We start from the raw sequence: 23086 nt of genomic DNA on the forward strand, positions 1-23086 counted from the left end.
TTTAACCCCTTCATTCTAAAGTTCCTGAGGTTCACACACTCAGAGGATTACTCAGGATCCAGACTAACTAAATCATATAAGAGGTAAAACTGACAAGTTGAAGTCAAAATCACCGAAGAACAAGGAACACATGTGGATGGGATCTAAATATGCTATCAGAATATTAGAAAGAAAATTTACTTAGGCTATGAAGGCCTTTTAAAAGACTTAAATTCTGTCTCATAAAACCATGTATTTTCTGACACCAGAACAGGGTGAGCAGGAACCACCAAAGTTTCATTGGTCCTTTTTCAAAACAAGAACATAATTTCACTTGACCTGAATTTATAAAAACACTTGAGTTATTGACTGATATTCTGTATAATCTGTGTTGACCCAGAAACCAGGTTATAGGATCAAATGGTTTTCTTTGCCACGAAGATCTGCATATAAAAAATGAAACAATTATATTGAATCTTCACTAAATGATGGGACAAAAGAGATTCAGTATTGTTCTCTACATTTATTAGGTGATTGTGTCAACTATACTGCATCTGTGTGATATGCTATTAGGAAAATGCCACCATTCTAATGGAAAATGTATTAAACCAGGATTCCTACTTCTTCTTTATTACTTCTGTCTTTATTGCACAGAGACATGGGCAGAAAATAAATACAGACTGGTTATACCTCAGCTTACTCAGCAGCAGACTGGAGGTATTGGTGGTGCTCACCTGCTGCTGTGAAACAGCAGAAAGCACATAAAAACACCCTGCAATTTAAATGCTATTTAAATCACGACGGTACTTCCAATATTTCAGGAGCGAGTCACTAGCAACAATCATATCCAAAGTGTATGCCAAAGAACAGATGCTGCCTCTGAATGGGCAGCATTATCTTTCCTGCGTGGATTGTCTGAACGTGGCACATATCCACCCTGAACTGTGGAATCATCCTTCTAATAGATAAACTCCTGCAGAAAAATCTGGCAAGCAACCTGTGGCACAGATGGCTTTGCTGAGGAGACACAAGACTGTTCATGTCTGCAACACAGGTGTTTCTTGCCCTGAATTTGTTAGCCAGCCAACCTGTTGCCCAGCCAGAAGTCACATTTCTACTTCCTATTTAAATCTGATGAGTCACAGTCATTGCCAGAAATTCAGAAGAGTTTCCCTATTATCACCAGTATTAATTATCCTCCCTAGGGATCACAGCCAAAGTTAGCACGTAGATAGATCAATGCTAAAGCCAAAGTTGCTCTCTCCTCTCCCAGCCCAATGCCACCATTATTTAGTAATACATTTCCTGTTTTTTTACTGGGCACCCATCACTTCCAGTCTACACGCATGTGCACAAGAACAGATTACCCCTCTGCAGTCAGCATCACCTATAGGGTTAAACCAGGCTGGAAACTTAAAAGAAGCATTACCAAACATTCTCCTTATAACCAAAACTGTGCTCAGTTTAAGAGACTGTGAAGTTGGCCTGGAAATGCTAATAAAGTGAGCAAAATTTATCAGCACCTCTGTTGGAAATGTCCTTCCCTGGCATATCTAACCCTGCCACAAGGCAGAGGTCCACAGGGAGGTCTCATGGCCCGCACTGGTGGGCCAACACTGCCCACAGCAGCCTGGCTGCAGCCACTGCACATGCAGAGCATCCTGCAGAGGAGAGCTCAAGGCCCAGAGCCTCTGAAGCCCTGCAGACCTAGCTGATATGTTCAAGTGTAGGTACTTGGTGCAACACTGCTCCAGCTGAGATCTGAATTCAGGTGACAGCTTCACCAAACTTGTCATTACTGTCTCGGCTATCTGTCTTAGGTCAGGTTCTGACCTAAGAAAGAACTTAGGAAGTGAAGCATAAACTCACACACCTTCTTCTCACTGAGCAATCTTCTTGATACTGAAGAGAGCACAAGAAACACATGAGTATCTTAAATACATAGCATGCTCAGAGAACAGTGCCCTTCACAGAGTGTGGGACTAAATCTCCTTAAATGACCAGTCTGACAGGAACACTCATACCTCACCTAATATAAACCATAAGAACCATTTAATGGAAAAGCTCAGGCACATTGTATGTCTTGTGGGGCTGTTCAGAACAGGGCAAAGAGTGGGACTTTAATGAGCCTGTGAGACCCTTCTAACACAGAACATTCTATAATTCTTGCACAAGTTTTTTTTTAGTAATGGGAGAAGATCTCATCTCACTTTTTTGTTCTCTCTGGCTCCCCATAACTTTCCTTTGCCATGTCTGTTTTATACAGAGGGAGCAAGTCCCCTAATCCATCTTGGAGAAAGACTAATAATCAGGGCATCCTAGAACAAAATATGCTGTATTTCATACAGGCATTTCATACAGGAATACCAGGATGCATATGCAGTGAAGATTTTATAAGCTGAATAAAATGAACAGCAAATATTAAATAACTCATAAGCTTAGTACCTCTTACATCCTTATTAAGAGAAACATCTACAGTAGATGCAAAGTTCATAAAAATTTTTTCAGATCACACTATTATCAGGAGATGAGAAAGATGGCACTATTCACTAATGGTAATAAATTAATCCATCCACCTGTATCATTGTGTTCCACCTAAATTATAAGGCACTTGCCGTGCACTTTGGTTGTCTCAAGCCTGGCTCACAGTCATTAGCTCATCCTCCCTCTGATGGCATTTCAGTTCTGAGAACATTCTCCTCAGAATATCTGGCTGATAAATACCAACTGATTCAGCTGCAGTGGTAAAGGTGAATGTGCCTGCCATAAATATTCACCGGCTGATTTGCACAAAAGACCATTTTATTTGTACAGATGATGAGAAAAGCCATTGTACAGCAAATAACGCTGTTCAGATTCTTATCAAGAACAGCTTTACAAGTCTACCACAGTGATTCTTCCTTCCATGATGCTGGCTAACACGACAGCAACTATTAACTGTGGTAATGCACTGTACACAAGGGAGGTGTGCAGCTTCAGCTGTACTCTGATGGTGCCCCTGCTCTTTGTAAAGACTTGTGCAAAGCATTTGCGCTCCTGTGCACATGCTAATCGCTATTAATGTGGTTAAGAGCCAGACTGGGGAAAACAACAATTTAGCAGGATGATTTAGGAACAGTCCATCATCTAACTTTCACAGCAGTGGAATTCCCTCTGTTTAATCATCTCATATGTAAACTGTCGAACCTCCAAACTAAAATGAATTAAAATAAAAAATCATCACATCTCTTTCATATTGTCATTTGGGAACGAAGGAGGGCCGGTTACCTGAGCAATTTCAGCTGGATGATCTAACTTCAGAGAATATAGCAACAGTTCAAACTAATGAGAAGTGAATTCAAGCCCAAATGTTTAATTACATATGAAATTTTATTTATATTATCAGACTTCTTTAATCTAAGAAGTGGAGATATATCTTGGGAGAAACTGAACATTTGCAAGTGGTACAAATGACTGGGGTCTTTTCCCCCCTTGTTTGCAATTTTTTGAAATTTTACACATAAAAAGAAGTCAACAAATTGCTTCATATTTTTAATATTAATGAACTGAGAAAAAATGAAAAAACTCACATACTTTTTTGAAAATATTTCCATTTCAAATTGAAATATAAGCAGGTGATTTAAATTTTTGTTGTTTGATATTAACTATTTTGGCATTAGTGAAATGTCTATGTAATCCCCATTTTAAAGGTTTGTTCAAATGTCATTTATGTTAGCTACTTTTGTGTCACATTACCAGTTATTAGAAATTATCCTTTAAATAAGCAAAACCAATATAGATCGTCTTGAGCAGCTGAATCATGCTGGGGGAAAGATATCAACATTTGCAGTTTTCAAATCCTGCACTTCCATTTTGAACCTTACTGAGGGCTGACACAAGATGCTTCCTTTGAGTTTCTTTTTCCATACTGGAAAGAAAGAGGAAAAAAGCAAAGAATAAAAAGATAAATAATAATGAAACTAGAACTAATCCTTCAGAGTATCTGCTGTTACTGTAACTTCTCAAAAAATAGAAATGAAGTCAGATTGTGATCACCAGCCTTGCTTGTGAAGGCTGACATGGCAATATATTCAATCCATGTAGTTTTGACTGTTTAACCTGCTTTCTATCTCTTCGTTCAATTCCCTTTTGACTACAGTTTGCATTAGAGATTTTCAAAGGACTTCTATGGGTTGTCTTTGAGTGAAACAAACTATTGCAAAGAAATGAATTTTCCCTGCCTAGTGCCTTGCAATCATGCCAAACTTAAAAAATTATGTATAAATCCTGTACTACAGAACTTTATATTTCTGTGTAGATTAAAGCCTTTATTAAATAGCAACTATACATTTTTTTTAAGTCTGTCTGTACAATTCACCAGCTCTCCCTGTAAGTCACTGCTGCTCCCTGATGGCTCTCATAAGCATGAGGAGCTGTGCATCCCCTTCCAGGCAGATGGAGTAAAGAACAACAAAGAGAGTATCCTTGCAATGAACAATTTGTGAATATTTGACAGGCTGAGAAAGTTGAGGTTCAAACTGCAGAAGAGAAGCTTGTGTGGAGATCTCATAACAACCTTCCAGTACCTGGGGGAGGCTACATGGGAGCCAGAGAGGGGCTCTGCCCCAGGAACTACAGTGACAGGAGAAGGAGTAATGAGTTCAAAAGGAAAGTGGGATGATTTGGATTAGATGTAAGGAAGAAATTCTTAACTTTGAAGGTGGTAAGGCACTGCCAGAGTAGGTTGCCCAGAGAAGCTGTGGATGCCCCATCCCTGGGAGTGTTCAAGGTCAGGCTGGATGGGGCTCTGAGAAACCTGGTGTAGTGGAGATGTCCTTGACTGTGGCAGGCTGTTGGAACAGGCTCTTAAGGCCTCTTCCAACCCAAGCCATTCCATGATTGCATATGTTATTAACTGCCTTAAGATAAACCGTTCTCTGACTCTGCACCAATCTCTTCCTAAAGAACATTGTCAGTTGATTAAAAGTTTACAGCATAGAAACAGGAATATTTCATGAGTGAACTGCTGCTGTGAAAAACATAACCTATAAAAGTGACACTGATAAACTAAGATTTAGAAATACTGCTATAAATATTTTCTAGCTCTTTCCTGTCTCTGATTCCTCTTTTTCTTGGTTAAAATTGGTTAAAACTCTCAGAGACAAGTTTTCTTTTCAATTTATGATATTAATTGATATTTACAATGTTGTAATGCCAGATTCATGCACTTTTCCCCCAATGGTGATATAATTTCTTCAACGTGCAAAAAATACTTTTCTCAAAAGTTTCCTCATTTGATTGCTGTTCATTTATTTAGCTGCCAAAATATAAACTTACAAACTTAATTTTAATACTTCTGAGAAGATAGAACAATGTGTTGAGAGTTGAAAAATACTTAGCAAACAGTGGCAGATATCAGTACAAACTTCAGGTATTCAAATATTCTTTAATTAATCACTGTTCTTTGATGAAGGCTGTATATACAAATGAAATCTTGTACCTCTGCAGAACCTCAAAATAACACCTCATTTGGAGTTTTCCCACTGCACAGATATTGAGAGAATCCCTACAGTTTTATTTTGGACCCAGTTTACTAACAAAGGTCTGTCAGGCAAAATCTTTGAACGCTTTACCCATCCCCTCCCTAAGGACTGCGACATGAAGGAGTGACAATCTCTTATCTTGCTACATATTCACTTACAGCTCCTGCAACACATTCCTCCAAGTGTTCTGTGGCTGAAAAGTAGAAGCATGGCCACTTTTCCACTGGAGGAATTTTATAGAATAATTCACAAGTTGAATCATTTTAGGGTCACCCAAATTATAGACTCAATTTGCAGTGGTAATGTCAATCAGCAAATGCAAGTTGTGACAGAAGTTCTCACCTGACACACTAAAGTTACACAGATGAAAACTAATTCTCCTTTTCTTATCTGAATGACATAATAAATACTAATGGAAAAAAGAAGTTCAGTAATAAGCTTGAATTAATTATATGTTTATTGAGGCACAGTGAAGCAAATGAGTATGGGAAGCTGGCAAAGAGCCAGATGAGTAATAAACAGTTTTAAGACTGTCTGGAGACAGACTTGAGAATATTATAGTCATCAAGCAGCTGAAAACAGCCTCAGGGTAATTATAAGCATTTGCAATCGATTAAAGAGAGCATGATTCTTTTATGAGTCTTTATTAAACTTGCATTAAAACTTTAAACGATTAGAAAATGTTATGGTTTCAAGCACATCCATGCCAATGGTCATCATATTTATTTTCGGGAAATGTGTGTGCAGGAAGGTGTCCACAGGATCACTTACTCTATGTGAGTTTTAAAGGAAATGCTGGGAATTTCGGGCCCATACATACAGATGGGCATCACCTCAGAATATCACCCCTCTTAAAACACAGGAGGTAGCCTTTCTGCAAGCAGCTCAGCATTTCAGGTTCCAGGTATAATCCCTGTTTTGCTGGGATCTTTAAAGAACAGCACTCCAATGCTACAGAACTACACATCTGAAAACCACTGCCTTTCTGGGGTAGGGATAGGGATAACGCTCTTTATCTTCATAGTTTCACAGACCTGTTTACATAGGCTGAACTCCTCAGTAATACTCTCCTTAAGATTCTCAGCTCTCTCCTTAAGATTCTATTTTATTTTGTCTCTTCCTCCAAAATCCTCTCTCAGATTGATCTTGAGACTCCTTCTACTGGCCAGGTGCCTCATACCACTGCCTTCATCCTTTCCTTGTGCAGAAATAATTGGAAACCTTTGTGTAAGATAAAGGAGCAAGGAGGGAGATCCATGAGGCAGTTTTTCAAGACAGATGCCCACTAAAGTCTTTAAAGTCTTTCTTTCTGCTAACCTTCTCCCTTCTGCTCTAGCCAAGTCTTGACAATTACTTCTTCAACCTCTGTTTTCTATGGGGATGCCTCCTTCAGCCTCACAGAGCAAATTCCTTCATAGCCTTAATGCTTGCTTTTTTTTCTCTTCTTTACAAAAGTTAAAATTAAATTATCACCTAAGGGAATGGAAAATATCCATTGCCAAATATTTGCAGTATTAGTAGGAAGGTCAAAAAACTGTAAGGAAAGATATCTTAGTTCTGGAATCAGTAAATATTTCATAGATCTCCAGTGATGGCTGCATATCAAAAGCATGCTCAGATTTCTTAATGGTGTTAAGAATGTTTTTCATTTAATATAAAATACAGAAGGGTTTTTAAATGTTACTATCATCACTATAAATGAATTGGGATTAAGATAAAATTAATTCTCTAGAAAAAAAGGCTTATTCCCTCAGCCTTTCAAGAGGAAAATCGCAGAGTCTTTCTACCTACTTTAGCAGCAACAAAACATTAAAAATAAATGTTTTCAAACAGCGAGACTTTATGTCTTTCATCTTAGAAATGCAGAGATACCTACACTGTAAATTGCACAAAATTCACAACTATGTTCTTGCAGAAATTGACTGGTTTCTTCATAAAGAATTTACTACTACAGAAAAGTATCTACATTTTTTTCCTGGAAAATACAGTGAGCTGTAAACTGCCCGAGAGTAAAACATGAATTGCAAAAACTTGTCCCTTGTTGGTACACCACAGAGATAAAACCCAACAATATGCTGGGACCGCAGCTCAGTCACTGCTTGTACAGCCTGGGCTCACACACTCTGGTCTCAAATCACTATTTTGTTCTGTGAAATGTGTCTGCCTCTTTCATGTTGGCTTTTGGGGACTGGCCACTGTCAGGTGCCACGATCAGGTAGCATTTGCTGTTTCAAACTGCATTTTGCTCTCTTTGAACTTGAAACCAAAAAGATTAATAACTTGGCAAACTTACTCAAAATGCTTACAGATGGCAGTGGTTCTTCTTACAAATCCAAACTTTGCAGTTTCCAAAGATATGTTATACATTTATAGGGTGCAATCTGAAAATGCCTTCACTGAAAGGATGCTGATGCTGCTAAGGGGGAATTCAGACCAGGAGGAGCTTCCCAGTCTCTACATCTGCTTGTGAGAAGAAGATGCACAAGCACCCTCTGCACAGTGATCCTACACATTGAGCTGAGCAGTTGAGAATGAAGTGAGTAGGAGCTGATTTGGCTGCTTAAAAGAAGTACATTTGGCTTCTACATTCTGTGTGGATAGTAATTTTAATAGCAGTTTGAGAAAGGCATCAGTCTACTGAATAATTTTGCTGCATTTCATGCCACCTACTCTTTATCTCTGCGAGAAGACTGTCTTTAATGGCCTTTAAAGAAGAGCAGAATTGTTCTTGAATGCTTTTAATATCCATGTATTAAATTTTCTTAAACAAAACCAGGTTTCATGTCCTGGACAGGCCCTAACTAGTTTTACCAGAAAGAACAAAATGTACTGAATACAAGGGGACTGACTGCACTGGGAGTTTGGTCTAGATCACGCTTGGAGAGTGCAAAGATTGGGGAAAAGACAGCTTGTTCTGATATTTAAAAGTTCATCTGAATTTATACACTGAAGATACAATTGTGGTAAATGAAATACAGCAAATATCACCTAAGCCTGCTTACTTTAAAGATAATAATTTTTCTCATGTACCCACTCATTAATTCCTACTGTATGTTGGCCTTACATTTGATACTGGGGAGGCTCTACCACTTAGAAAAGACTATGGCTTTTCTAGAGACTTGACTTAGTCTTTACTAAGTCAACAGTAGGAAAATATGTTTTTTTACAATTATCAAGATGTCCTTTGTTTTGTATTAAAATAGTCAACGTACCTTCAAATTTCTTGGAAAAGAAACATAATTTGAAAACTTAGATGTCAATTATTTCAGAAATGCATTTCTACCTCACTTTTTCAACATCCAGTTGGTTATGACTTAATGAAAAAATTGCTTCCTTCAAAGACTTCCCTTGTCAATAAAGAACCTTTAAGTAGACTTGAAGTTTTTAAGATTTAGATGTTAGTACAGTAGTCTTAAAACAGTAGAATTGAATATACTCATCTATTATATTCAAAATAAGAGTTTAAGATTTTTAAGGAGGATAACATAGGGCAAATTATTCTCAGACCTGCAGGAAACATTTCCTTTATAAAAAATTCTCTGATAACGAAAAGGAATCTATGATAGGCTGCAAGATAAAACTCAAACGAATCCTATTGATAGAATTTAAAAACTTTGGTTTTGATAAATTGACACAAAGGTTTGCAGCTTATATTAAGGGTGCAAGGCAACTGGTTTAGCATAGTATGTACTTTGGATAAGATCCCAATTTTACTGTAGGAAAATTTATATTAAATATGAAAGGTCCATTTTCCTCCACAGAGCAAAATTATTACTGGAAATAATTTCAGTAATACAACTAAAGTATTTTGTTTAAAATAATTAAATTAAATGACTATACAAAATAATTTATTGGAAAGGAAAGTACTGAAATTCTGCTGGCTGCTGGAATCAGTCAGGCTATTAGTGCTTTCACACTTTCTAACATATGGCAACAATGAGAAAATAAGGATGAATATATACCAGAATCTATATTCCCATTATTTGTCAAGTGTCATTTACTGCTATGGAGACCCCACTTCATGTTGTGATACACACCTTGAGAAGGGACGATCACTGCACATGAAAAAATACCACCAGGGCAAAAAATTGCTGCTTGCACAGGTGTCAGTTTTGCAGACAGCTGTGCACAAGATATCAATAATCTCTTCCTAATATGAAATGAATTCTAATGCAGGTATCGAACTCCTACCTGCTTTAATGTTTAATACTAAATGTTCTATTAAAATGTCTAATATTAACTGTTGCAAGCAGTTACACTGAGCAAAGTTTTTAGCAAGGATTTTATTTTAGAGAAAATAAATAAGTCTCACTGCAGCAGAACCTCTCAGGCAAGCTGAGGTACGGTACTTGGATCTTCCAGAGGAACTTCCAGCCACTCTTATCTGCTCTGATGCTGACCAAAGGGATGGATTATTCCTGGACCTCTACCCCATATGTATGCCCAGTCCTGACTTCTTTCTAAAACAGGCACAGAAGCGAATGGCAATGCTTCCTTTTCAGAGGCTTGCAGTTCTTGGGCCAACTCTCTTTTTAAAAATTCAAACGGATGCTGGAATAGTTTTCTTCTGTAAAAATATTTCACGTCTAGAGACCCATCTAAAGAATGGCTTTCTCCAATATCACAGAATCATGGAATAGTTAGAGCTGGATAGGATTTCAAGACATCACCCTGTGCAACCTGTTGCTCAAAGCATGGTGAATACTGAATTCAGACTTATCCAGTCTGTAATCCACTAGAAAGTAATTCCAGTTCCTCTTTTCATGCCAATTATTTCTTTGTCCCTTTCTCTGTGCTAGTTCCTCTTCCATCAATAGAGAATCCAGGAAGAGAAAATATGAACTGCTAACATATGAGAAATGTTTTTCAGTTTATCAATAAAATAGCATGAAAAGGGGAGAAAATTATATAATTTGTTAATATTTATAACAATCTGGTAAAATTACTCTCTAGGGGATCCTAATCAAAAAATGTCACCATGTGTCTGTGAAAAATTGCCGTCATAGATCAAAAATGGGATAAAAGGATTTTGAGCAGGCAGAACACAGTGTCAAACCTAATGATTTCACCTGAAACAGAGTAGCAAGAATCAGAGGGGTGATCCAGTATGAGCAAGAAGAAGCAATGGAGAGCCAGTGAACAAAGGAAAGAATGAGAGGCCTCAGGTTAGGGATGGTGATCTGAAAGTTCTGCTCTGTTATTAAAAATGGAGGGGGAAACGATCACAATGGAATCAGCAACATAAAAATTTGTAAAAAAACTGTAGGAAGTAAAAGAATACAAGAATTGTTTGCTGCCCTAGGATGCCTGTTCAAATCAAGGATTTAGCTTGATACAGTCTAAAGAAACATACCTTTGCACAGCTAATAGCTCTACTCAGAGTCACAGGCTTATTTAAAAATCAGGTTGCATTTAAAATCATTTTATCTGTGGTATTAATTCCAAACTATGCACACACCCCCCTCACCCCAAAGAAACAACCTATCCCCCCTAAAATGCCCAAGCCACAAATGGTTAGAAAGGGGACAGACTTCTCAGGATTTACTAAATGCAGAATGTTGTGGGGGGGTTTGCACCTTTTCCTGATGTTTGTGATGGTGCTCACTAATTAGAGTCAGATTACCAATCTGTCTTTGTCAGTATGACTTGTTGACTACTGAATTCAGAATACCAGAGAGGCTGGTACAGAGACCAAGTATTTGCCACAGGTCACATTTGAGGATGATGTGTCACTGAATGAGCTACTGCTCTGAAACTACTTCCTTGCAGGCAGGCAGGCATCTGTGTTACATAGGTCACATCATTACGAAGTTCTTACTTAGATATCAGGGAAAAAATATCATGGTGTCTGAACTCTATTTTTAAATTAAATTATAAAGCTTGAATAATTTAAACCCAGTATTTTTAATATAATTATTCAAAGATATTAATTATAAAGTTTCCTTGAGGCTTTTAAACTCAAAAATACATGCAGAAAGATACCCCTTAAATGAAAGGTTTATAGTTGTCTTAATAGGCACCTGGCAGTTAAATACACAAACTCATAATTTCTGAAAAAAAAAAAAAGAAAAGAAAAGAAAAGAAAAGAAAAAAAAAAAAAAAGAAAAAAAAAAAAAAAAAAAAAGTAAAAAAAGAAACCACAACCAAAAAAACAAACCCACCAAAAAAACTCTGATGTGGGATTTTTAGATATTTTGTTTGTTTACTTTTTGGTAGAGGTTTTTGTGTGTGTGTTCCTTACCACATGGCTAGTGCTTTTAGGTGATGCTTTATTATAAAGAAGAATTCTCCTATTCATCACTTTCTATTCTTCTAATTTAAGAATTTATTATGTAGGCAGGGAACAAAAATCAATAACACCTGACCTGAATGAACCAGATATTATGCACAGTAAACCGCTGAAGTGAGCATTTTCCTATAACTTAAAGATTTGACTTTGAACATAAGTTTTAAAATGCTCATCCAAGCCAGTCATGATTACTTATGAATACTGGATGCATCTGAAGAAAACAGGCCCGGTTGCAAAGCAATTTTTCACAGAAATAAAGATTGTTAAATTTGTTAGATAATGCAGCCATACTGCAAAAATCTTTCCAGTTCTCTTGTCAGCTGTAGAAAATATCTGGACTGAAATTGGCTGATTCACCGAGCTGGATGGTGCAGTCTTGTGACACTGCCATCTGTGTCACACTTACTCTATCACACAAAAACCACCAATTCAGCACCTTTCAGGAACACTGAATGAACTCAAAACAGAGGGAATGTTTTCTTGTCCAAGCCCTCCTCCTCAACTTCTTCACTCTCCAGAACTTCTTTCTGCATGTTTTATATTTATGACTAGCACCTGGTTCTTGCCAAACCTCTGACCTACATTCACCACCCCTTCAGATTCTGACCAGAAAGGATATGCCAACAAATGGAAGAGATGCACTACACAATAAACAAATCTACAGAATGCAAATCTTACATGTTGAATCTTGAATTGTCATTTTATGTTTTTACTGCCCAAAAAACCAAGAGAGCTTGCTAAAAACTTTTATGCTTCATAAACATGGGTAGAATAGAAAAACATGTAAGTTCTTCATTTATCAGCTAACTCTAACAAAGACATTATCAAATAAACCTCTACGTGTTGATGGATTTTAGAAGCAGATTTCTCTGAGGTGCTGTGAAATGCTGCCAGAACCATAAATGTTCACAAGCAAAACATAATCTACTGGAAGACTATAAAGCTGTAATGTGACACTTTTCAACAGGATTATGGATTTGACAAAAATCACCCTGATAAATAAATAAATGAATAAATACTTACCATAGTCGTTATCGTAAAAAATGATGAATTTCTGCCAGGCATACTCTGTGACCACTCTCAAGATGACATCATTTAAGTAGACAGGGGGCCGCACGGAGAGCGTGTAGTCGTCGTTGCGGTTGCTCCTGGTGAGCCCACAGCCACTCCTGGGCGTTCCTGCTGTGGAGCGCTGGATGAAGAGGTGAGGGATGTGCATGGCATCGGCCAGAGACTGCAGGGATCCTGCTGATGTGCATCCAATGGAGCTGACTAGGGCCAGGATGCCTTGGTTCATCAGGTCACAGGCTGTAAGAAAGCACAGCAATATCGGGAGTAAGAGCAGTTCAGAGCACACGGACTGTCAAAACACACTGGGAGCTGAAACCAGCAGGTCCAGTCAAGGAAAACATGGGTACATTTTTCATTAGACCCTTTGAGATGTCTTTTGGTCTAAGCTGGAAGACTATCCTGTCCACCCTATGCAGAAATGAATTTTCCCTTAGAAATGAGACCCAGTACTGGACCTTCTCAAAAACACTAAGAACTGATTTTGGCTGTGGAATTAACATGACCACCCAAGGAGATAAGCTCTCTTCAAAGTCTAGCACAACAGCTCCATGAAGAATAGTATCATTGTATTATACAGGGAAAGCTTGAAACAGCAGCTCAGGCTTGTTGTCAACTTTTGATGACAACTGAAAAGCATTATGTACATTAATTTGTCCAAGGAAAAATGAAGTTTCTTCTGAGATTTAAGAGGTACATATATACAGTGTATATATATATATATATATATATATATATACACACATATATATACAGTGTGTATATATATATATATATATATATATATCACATAAACTTTTCTTTTTCCTTAGAAGACAATCCTCCTCCCTGAAGCTAGTCTTACAAATACTAAAATGCCTTCAAAATTCAGTGAACAATTTCTATACATTTACTTTCCTCACCTCCTTAAGGGAGACATGAAGTTGACTGTGCAAAATATAACACCTTAAAACTAACTAATGGTCTTATTACTTACAGTATACAGCCCTAAGTACAATGGCAGTGACAGTCACATTAATAAAATAGCATTCATCATGAATAATGTTGATGCAATCAATAAATATCAAAGAAATTAATAATCATTAGGTCTGCAATTTTGAAGGGTTACCCTGTGAACCAGAGTCAAATGATTGTACTGTGTTACAGAAGAAATAACATGGACTCGTAGCATAATTCCCCAGAACATACACAAGGCTAAATTTTGAAATAGTCAGTTTTTCACTGGCGAAGTTACACAAGCAGTTAATTTGCATTTACACGCAAATGAGTAATGGGATGGTAAAAACCAATATGTCTTTACATATGAATATCTAATACTAAACTGTACAATTATTTCTTCTGCAGGACTATTCTGCACACACAACACACACAACAGGTGCAGACCAAAACAAGAAACCCCCATGTGAAAATATATTTACCTAAAAACATAAAAATATACTTTAGCGTCAGACCTGTTGTCTCATATCACATGGCTCTTACTCACACTGAGTAATACTTTACTTTGCAAATACACCTATTGATCTCAGTAGGAATATTTACAGTGTGAGGAATGGAGTTCCACATTCAGGCCTATATGGAGATTGACCTTGAAGCCAAAGGACAGCACCAGATGTCATGACTGCAGAGGACCACCTTCTTCTAAAGCCAGAGCCCTATTTTCATTAAGAGACGGAGATCTGGAACTTACAAGGGTGTTTTCCCAGGGCCTGCAGATGCTGCTGGTAAAGCTTTGTCCCTTGTGAGCCCTTCTCAATTTCTTCATGCAGATAAATATGGGAAAGAGAGCATTCCCACACAGAGCTTTCAAAGTGTTTTGGCTTAGGATAAAGTGTTCCCTCTGTTACATGCTCTCAACACAGCTCAGCTTCTGGACTTTAGGTTAAAGATAAGACATTTTTAATATCTTCAAGTATGCTTCTTCAAGAAAGAATCAAATATGATTGATATTAGGACACCAAAATTCTTGGTATCTCGCAAGTTTCTACAATTTGGAACATTTCAAAACAATCTTAATAGCTATTCAAATTTTATGCTGCTTGTTACAGTCCTTTATCATCAAAGGACTTCCAACAAAGATAAAAGGCTTGTCAAGTTAAATTTTTAGGGAGATGCTAAATCTCTTTCTTGATATGGCTTTCCTGTACCAAGGACTGCAATATCTAGGTTGCATATCCCAGTGAGAATGCTACTGCTTGAGACAAAAATTATTTTTTGTTGCTACATTGCTAGATATTGATAGAATTGATATGAATAAAATTAATGTTAGATTTTGCAAAAGTCTGCTTTTAAATGAACAAAAACTTAAGTTTTTTGCCTCTGATGTCAGTTGTTCAAATAAAATATGTGGTGTTACCCTCCAGTCTCTGAAACCCGACTTTTAAAAATATAGCTATGTCAAAATGCATTATAAAAATTGCCTGAAAATATCTAAATTTCCAGGCACAATTTCAGACTCTGAATAACCACTCCCTGTAATGCCGTGAAATGGGAGACATGCTTTTTATGAAAATTGTTATTGAAACTTGAAGAGGAAGAAAACAGCATGGAACATCCAGCTCCACAGGACCGAATGTTAATACTGGCAAACAAACTGAATAAAGGATTAAAATCTTCTCCCTTGACACTGCATCACATTTGTTACAATAGACCCAGGACCAAAGTTGCCCGGGTGTCTCTTTCTTCCATGATACGCTTATGAGAATTGTGCATGCTGGACTGGAACACCATACACTTAATTATGCTCAAATAGACCTTACTCCTGCGCACTTAGGGACTAGTTAATACACACAGAGTTAGCTGCTGGAGAAGAGAATATCTCAGAGGCAGCTCTTTCTAGAAGATCAGTGCCTGAGTTGAGAGTTCACCTCTGAATCAGACTGACTGGATTAGTATTTGAACAGAAATATAATTTCTGCAGTATATACACATACAAAGTATCATCTACCATATTCAAATATTTCTCAGCCAAGAAGAACTTTTGTTGTCTCCAGCAGAAGAGTTCATTGGTAAAAAGCATAAGATTGAAGTCTACATGTTTTCTTAAGCCTTTCCCTCCCCTCCCAGTAACAAAAGCTCTATTAAATCCTTTTCCTAGTGTTCCAAATCTGTCAACTCTATCTTATCAATGAACTAAAAGCTATAGTTCAAACATATTTGAGATCCTGCTTGCACTCCTTACCTGAGTCTGAAATATCCAAGTTGTGTTTTGCCCCATCTCTGTTAACAAACCCACATAATCACAATGTGTACATATATACCTGAATGCTATCCTGCCATTCAAAACTCTGTTGCTATTTAATTTACTACAACCTCCATGGTCAGTTGTACTTCCAAGCTGGTATTTACTCTACTGCCAATATGATCAAGGAATATCAATTTAGAGAACTAAAAATATTGCTGTGTCTGTAAAGTCCTCAGTCATGCCTGTAGAAATGACAAACTCAGATGGACCTGTACACTGCTCCATTGCAAATTTAGCAAAGGAAGAGCAGAAGTTCAGTAATAGCATTTCTAAAATCCTGATTCATACTATAAGCTACATCTAAACAGAAGTTGTCCAAATATTAGTTCACCCTTATAACCACCATGTAGCAGATGTTATTAACAACTGCATCTTCACCAGCCAAAGGAATAAAACTGATCACATTATTTTAACCATTGCATAGAGAGAATACAAAGAATATCAGTAAGATGACTTAAAATGCTTCACCATTACATATATATAATATATATAACATATATAATATATATAAAATAATATATATGTGTATATATAATATATATTGTGTATATATATAAAATATATGTGTGTGTATATATATTATATATATAATGCTTCACCATAAATATATATATGTGTGTGTGTATGTGTATATGTGTGTGTATATATATATATATATATATGGCATGTATAGAACATGCTGACATGCACTCAGCATTACATTTAACTCTCCAGCTTATCTTGATGTCTTTTCAAAATGCAAAGTTTCTGAATTTTCAATGCTGGTGGGCCAATTGCCAGTAACAAAAAAGCAGTATTTTAGAGTAAAATCTCCTGCTAGTTTGGCAGGCATCTAAAGAAAATAAAAAACATAATTTTGTGGTTAGTATGCTATTTTTTTAAAATAAAGAGCACAACCAATTCAATTTGAAATAAATAATTTACATCTAGGCCATCAGCTTGTACAAGCATTTCCAGCAAAGCAGAATTTAAATGGCTATGGCAACAAATGTGTCCCTAAAATGAGTTCTCTCTAAAATGGAAACAAACAATGGTAGGTCCTAAAATAACTATTAGTTGCTCTAATTTAGAAAGAAAAACAAAAAAAATTCTATACATAAGAGCAAGTTAAAAACAGATGTAGGAATAAATAAGAAGCACCAAAAAAAAAAAAAAAAAAAAAAAGGGACTACTGAGATTAAACTGTTGCTATGAAAGTGGGTATTTTCTTTATTATTTCTCCCATGTTCTTTTGATAGTAAATCCCGTCACCCTCATCTACTGTGAACTGATGAGCCAAACTGAAAAAAATGTAGAGTAGAATCTCTAGAGACTTGGATAGCAGTCCAGTTTTCCTCCCACTTAAATTGCTTTTTAAACAAAAATCACACCAACTCTTAACACTATGTTTTTGAAAATGCTAAATGCTGTGCCTAAATAGTGGGTAGGATCCCTTCAAATAATCAGAGATGTATTCTATGGTCCTTTTCATCTTCTGTAATTTAGAAACTACCAGGTTCCTTCCAGAACTGTTGCTGAGTTTGACTGAGGTGATGTTGAGTGAACAAAAATGAGATCTAAATGCTGTTCCCAGAGTCATGGTCCCAGGAGCCTGAGTCGCACACCCCAACGTCATTCCCCTGGATGTCCCCTTCAAAGCTGACATCATTTCAATCTCACTGCTCCAGGATGTTTTCCACATATTACCCACACAGTGTAATGCCTCCAAGCTATTTATCTGAATGTGAATCTGAGGAAGAAAACCTCTCTTGACTGATTATCTCTGGTTTGGGGTGGAGATTATAAACATTTTTTTTGCCCTATGCATCTGCTCTATGTTTTGAAACCACTCCAAGGACTTTGTCACCAGCAGGGCTCCATACAGTTGGGCCAAATTTGCTTTCCTTTGATTTCTATTGAAGGTGAATACAGTCTTTCCACATAAACATTTTTTGTCTTTTTACTCTCTTTTGGTGCCTGTACAATTCACTATCAGATGATTCACAGGTTCCCTGGATGAATATTTAGATTTATTCCCCATTCCAAATGGCCAGGAACATACTATCTGGTCAAAGGTCAGGGAAAAAAATCTAATCCATAGGAGCTTCAGGGTTTCTCCACAGCGTAGCAATGAAGAGAGTATTAATGGATTTATTAATGCGTTCCAGAAAGTCATCATCCCTATTTGTACTACTTCACATCCAAACCAAGATACACAGCTGATTCAAGGGTCAAAATACCTGAGCCCCTATAAATGCATATTAGGCAGCTTATGTGCAGCTTTGAAAATATAAGCTATTATTTCTTGTTCGTGTTGAAAATATGCTGTTGGCTGGGCCTCAAATCCTTTCTAAGCTTCAGGGTGCTAATGAAGACTGAGGGACCATAGCATGCAAATTCTCTGTTGTGCAAAGGGTAAGGAATAAGGTTAAAATCTGCATTTCTTTCACTGTAGTGTTCTGCTCCCTCCCAAATGCAAAATTTTTTTGGTTTTTGTCACCTTTAAACACTCCCCAAACCACTCATGAATACATTGCAGAAAGATAACGTATTCACAAGAAGGCAGCCACGAAAAGTGACAAGAAGTTTAAACAGATAAACTCCAGGTCTTTCCATTTGGTGTTCATAATCGCAGAAGCACGTAGAATGAAATGTGATTATGAGATCCATGATCAAGTGAGATTGGCCTCAAATTTCCAATAAATCTTTTTAGTCATTTTTGGATGGCAATTCTGCTCTTGCAAATTATTTTTCCTTCATAACACAATGGTTCACCCTAGACTTAGAGCCGAATTATTTCTAGAAGAGTGACAGCACATTTTTAATATATCCTGAAAAGTCTTCAGAAGCAAATAAGGATAAAGTGGGAGGGAGGGGAAATTATTGACTGGATTTTAAAGAATATTCCCCTCTGCAATGCAGATAACAGAGTTTATCCTGTTCCTTTTTTAGATAAGGTTATAGAATTCCACTGCATTTATATCTTCTCTGTAAACATTAGTAAAAAATTTCCCTCCTGCCACTGCATTATATACCACTCAGACTAACAGTATTTTAAATTCACTTGTAATTAACCTTTAAGGGATTTTAGCTTTTCCTGACTGTAAAACAAACTTGTGTTTGAGCCTTAGCAGCTGTGCTTTCTAAGCCTTGGGACTTCTTTGTTTTGGAAAAATAATCCAAACTTCTGATATCTAAAAACTATTACCAGAAGCACATTTGCATCTTTGTTGCACAAAACACCACAACCACTTTTGGAATTTTTAATATTTGAAAGAATTTGAGAGCCTTTTCTGAGTCAGATATCTCCCTGTATACAAGCTTGGCCAATTATGGTAGCGTTAAATTCATCACATTAAAATGCAATAATTAATCTGAGTCTTGAAAAAATAAACTAAAAATCTCCCAAGTTTGGAGGGAAGCAATATTTATACACAATAGGTATTTTGATACCATGGCTTGCAGGATTCAGTTAGAGGGCTTGAAAGAACCACAGCTTACAAAGGCTACCAGACAGAAAGAAGGCTCCACAAGTTCTCTTTCTGGACAAGTGTCCTTATTTATTTATTTTCTCCTGCACGCCAACCTGCAGCTTGTCCATTCAACTCTACACAGACACAAAGAGGTTACCTATCTTGCCAGTTAGCACATCAAGCAGAGAAACAGCAGTACATCTTCCTACATTTTTTAAATCTGGTTTCACCTGGCACTCAACAATTGCGCCCAGGCTTTGTCTCAGACAAATGATGGTTCCCAGCTTTTCAAGAAGCCTAAATTTCAAAAAAAAAAAAAAAAAACAAAAACAAAAAAACCCACCAAAACCAAATTAGAACCACTCCACCATTTAAAAAAATTACACAGCCACAAATTTAGCTGAAGAGTGGCTTTAGCTGCCACATCTGTTAGGATGTAAACCTGAACATACTCCCCAAAACGCACAGGGTGTTTTCAGGGTGCCTATGGCTGAGATGTCAAAAGAGGGTGTAATATTGATAGATCTGGGAAAAGGAGGCTGAGCCAGGCAACACTGTTGTAGAAAGGTTTGAAATATGTACTAAGAGGTGAAAAGGGACAGAGAAAGAAGGAAACTGCAATCAATTAAGGCTAGACAGTGACATTCACTGGAGAAAATGCTAGATACACCCATCACAAAACTGACCTCTAGGGAACTGGCATCCCAACAGGGATGTTTATCTGCAAAGGTAACAGAGCCTACAGGAAAACAAGAAATGCAAGGAAACCCAGGCATATATTCCAAGAATGTCTCAAAAATATTCTCTTTTATTTGTGCTGAAATCTCACTGACATAAACCAAATCTCATCTACTGCCAGCATCCTCGCTCAAAGTGTTGCACGAGCAATTTCCATTCATCCATTCAGCAAAATGAAAACTTTCCATTTCAAGTGCAATCATTGGTAGATTCCACTTGAGTTCCTAATTCATGGTGAAGGATATATTACCTCAGTATAACATGATAACTTCCTCCATCCCTTACTTTGTTCCTTTACCCTTGCACTGTTTCTGCATCTTTTATTTCCTTAACCAGCACTGTTTGAGGAGTTACTAGGCAACACATAGTCTCTGATACCCTTTTAATATCAAGCTTGCCTGCTGCAGAGAAGACAATTGCTGCATAGCAGCAATTACATGGAAACAAAAAAGGCTGAGTCTTAAAGCAGCTTAATATAAACTTAAATATAATTTTATCAAAAGATAACATCCTGATAAAATCACAGGGATTTACTCTAATTCTGTATTCTCTGGAAGTCTGTGTAGAAGCGCTGGGGGGAAAAACATCAACAACAAACCCTGTTAAAACCTTGAGCATCAGCATTTCTCAGTTTTTGAACCTGCTCAAAATAAATCAGGATAATTTTCTTGTTAAGAGGTTAAAACACTGAACTTGTTGACATTTGAGAAAAATTACACTTTCCTTGCCCCCTATAAACCTGTCTTGCACTTTTCCCTTCCATCCCTTCTATCTCAGTTCTAACTTTCCTAGTTATCTGATTTTTCCTGCCCTGAACATCAGAGAGCATTGGCTTGCATCCTCCCATTGCCAATTCTCCTCTCCTTGGAATCTGCTGCATGCAGTCAAGCCAACGAATTTGTTTTTCCTCTTCATGTCACCTCGCCCATCTCTTCTTTTCTAATTTTTCTTTTTCCCCCACCTACTTCACCCTGTTGTCTCCAATGCCCAGAAACAAGATCTAGAGGACTTGACACTGGACTGAGAATCTAAAGAGTCATATCCTGAGGCCAACTCTGCCATCACTTTGTTGCATAACTAATTTGGGATTAGTAATCTGATTTCCCTTATGCTTCAGTGATTATGATACTTTGACACCTTTGTAAAACACGTTTGCATGATTTAAATAAAAGAGATTATACTTGTGTTCCCCACACCCATCTTTTCAAGGTTAGAAGGCCCATTCCTGAGTAGAGCTCACAGTGCCAGAAGTTCCTTTACATCTCCTCTCTTTTCTGAATTGTTTCATAGCCCCCCTTCTCTTGTCCATGCTATTAATATGGAGACAAGAGGCTCTGCTGGAGAGATACAGTGGGAAGCACAATACCACAGCCTAGTCCAGGGCAGACAAAAGAACACACAGCTGGTAGCATTAGTTTAATTGGAAGCCCTACAATGGGGAGAGCTGCCTGTGCTGCCCTGGATGAGCTTGGCATCCTTCCAAGCAAAGATATTACTGAACAACAGTGTTCAAAATAAAACCATCCCCCAAACAAAAAGAAGACTGTGAACAATAATATGGGAGAGCTTTCTTTCCTACAGTGCAAACAGCAAATATTCAGGGAATGTTCTGCTATGGGGACAGCTAAGCAACATTTTTGGTCTTTTTTGTGGCATCGTAGACAGTATTTCCTAAGCTGGAAAAGGTATACATTTATTTCTTAGAAAAAAACCCCAAACAACAAAAATCAAATCAATCAATCAAACAAACAGAAAACAAAGCCAATTCTACCAGATAAGTGAATCAAACAGAGCAACTTAAGAGCAAACAATACTAAGGCCAGATCTTGCATTTGACACAAAAAAGGGAAACAGATTCCACATCAAGATAAAGACCTTTGTATGAGAACAAGCAGAAAGCAAGGGAGGTGGTACATCATTTGCAAAAAAATGCATGGCTGTGAAAACACCAAGAAGTCTGTAGGAGTTCAGAACATCAGTTCCATTAGCAACTTAGCCACTCAGGAAAACCTCAGATGAGTCAAAACAACTATAACCATTATTATTTGCTAAGAATAGACATTGTGCTTGTTTCACTGACTGACACACAGAATAACAAGCACGATAAGAATAAAAAAGACAACTACCTTTAACTCTTTCTTTATTTGCAGCTCTGAAAGTGCTTTGCCAAGATGCTCAGCATTTTCATCTTTATTTCACAGAATAAAAAAAAAAAAACCACAAAACCCAGATATTCCAAGAGGAGTTTCTTGCCCCAGGTCAAAAAGCAAGGCAAGAAAATTGTTTTCCATGCCAAGTTGAAACAAGCACAAAGGCTGAAAATAAAGTTCTTTCTTGCAGCTTTTCATTGTTTGTTTTGTGCATTAGTGTGCCATTGAAAGTGTTTTATGTTCTGAGCTCAATGTAACAATGCTTTATGAAAATAAAAGATTTTGAAGGCTGGCAAGGCAACCTATGAAACAGGATTCATTGACAAAGACTTTCAGATCCACAGTGACCCCAAAGCAAGACCACTGTTGATTATGAGAAAATACTAAGACATGAGCATGTACATAATGGAGAGTGAATGTGGAAAGGGAAAGCAGAGCTGTAGGTGAGATATAAACAAAATGGATAACACAAAATGCCAGGAGACATGGTGAATGCATTATAAGCAGAAGTATAAAGGAGTAAATGTTTTGCAAGGAAAATTACAGATGAGTGTTCAACAGAAGGGAAATTGTAAGGTATTGAGGTAAGGGGGGAGAGGTGGAACTATGCACATAAAATTCAACTCCTGCACTCTTGATCATGAGTT

At 37.2% G+C, this 23086-nt stretch overlaps 1 protein-coding gene across 2 annotated transcripts in view; it reads right to left on the reverse strand.

The window, feature by feature from the left end:
• GRID2 (glutamate ionotropic receptor delta type subunit 2) overlaps positions 1–23086 on the reverse strand; it is a 682022-nt gene that overhangs the window by 273066 nt on the left and 385870 nt on the right. For both annotated transcript variants that reach the window (XM_063423230.1, XM_063423229.1), the window contains one exon: positions 12814–13098. In XM_063423230.1, the coding sequence (XP_063279300.1) occupies positions 12814–13098 (285 nt within the window). The remainder of the gene's footprint in view (positions 1–12813; positions 13099–23086) is intronic.

This window comes from Prinia subflava, chromosome Z (genome assembly GCF_021018805.1).
Source record: "Prinia subflava isolate CZ2003 ecotype Zambia chromosome Z, Cam_Psub_1.2, whole genome shotgun sequence".
NCBI lineage: Eukaryota > Metazoa > Chordata > Aves > Passeriformes > Cisticolidae > Prinia > Prinia subflava.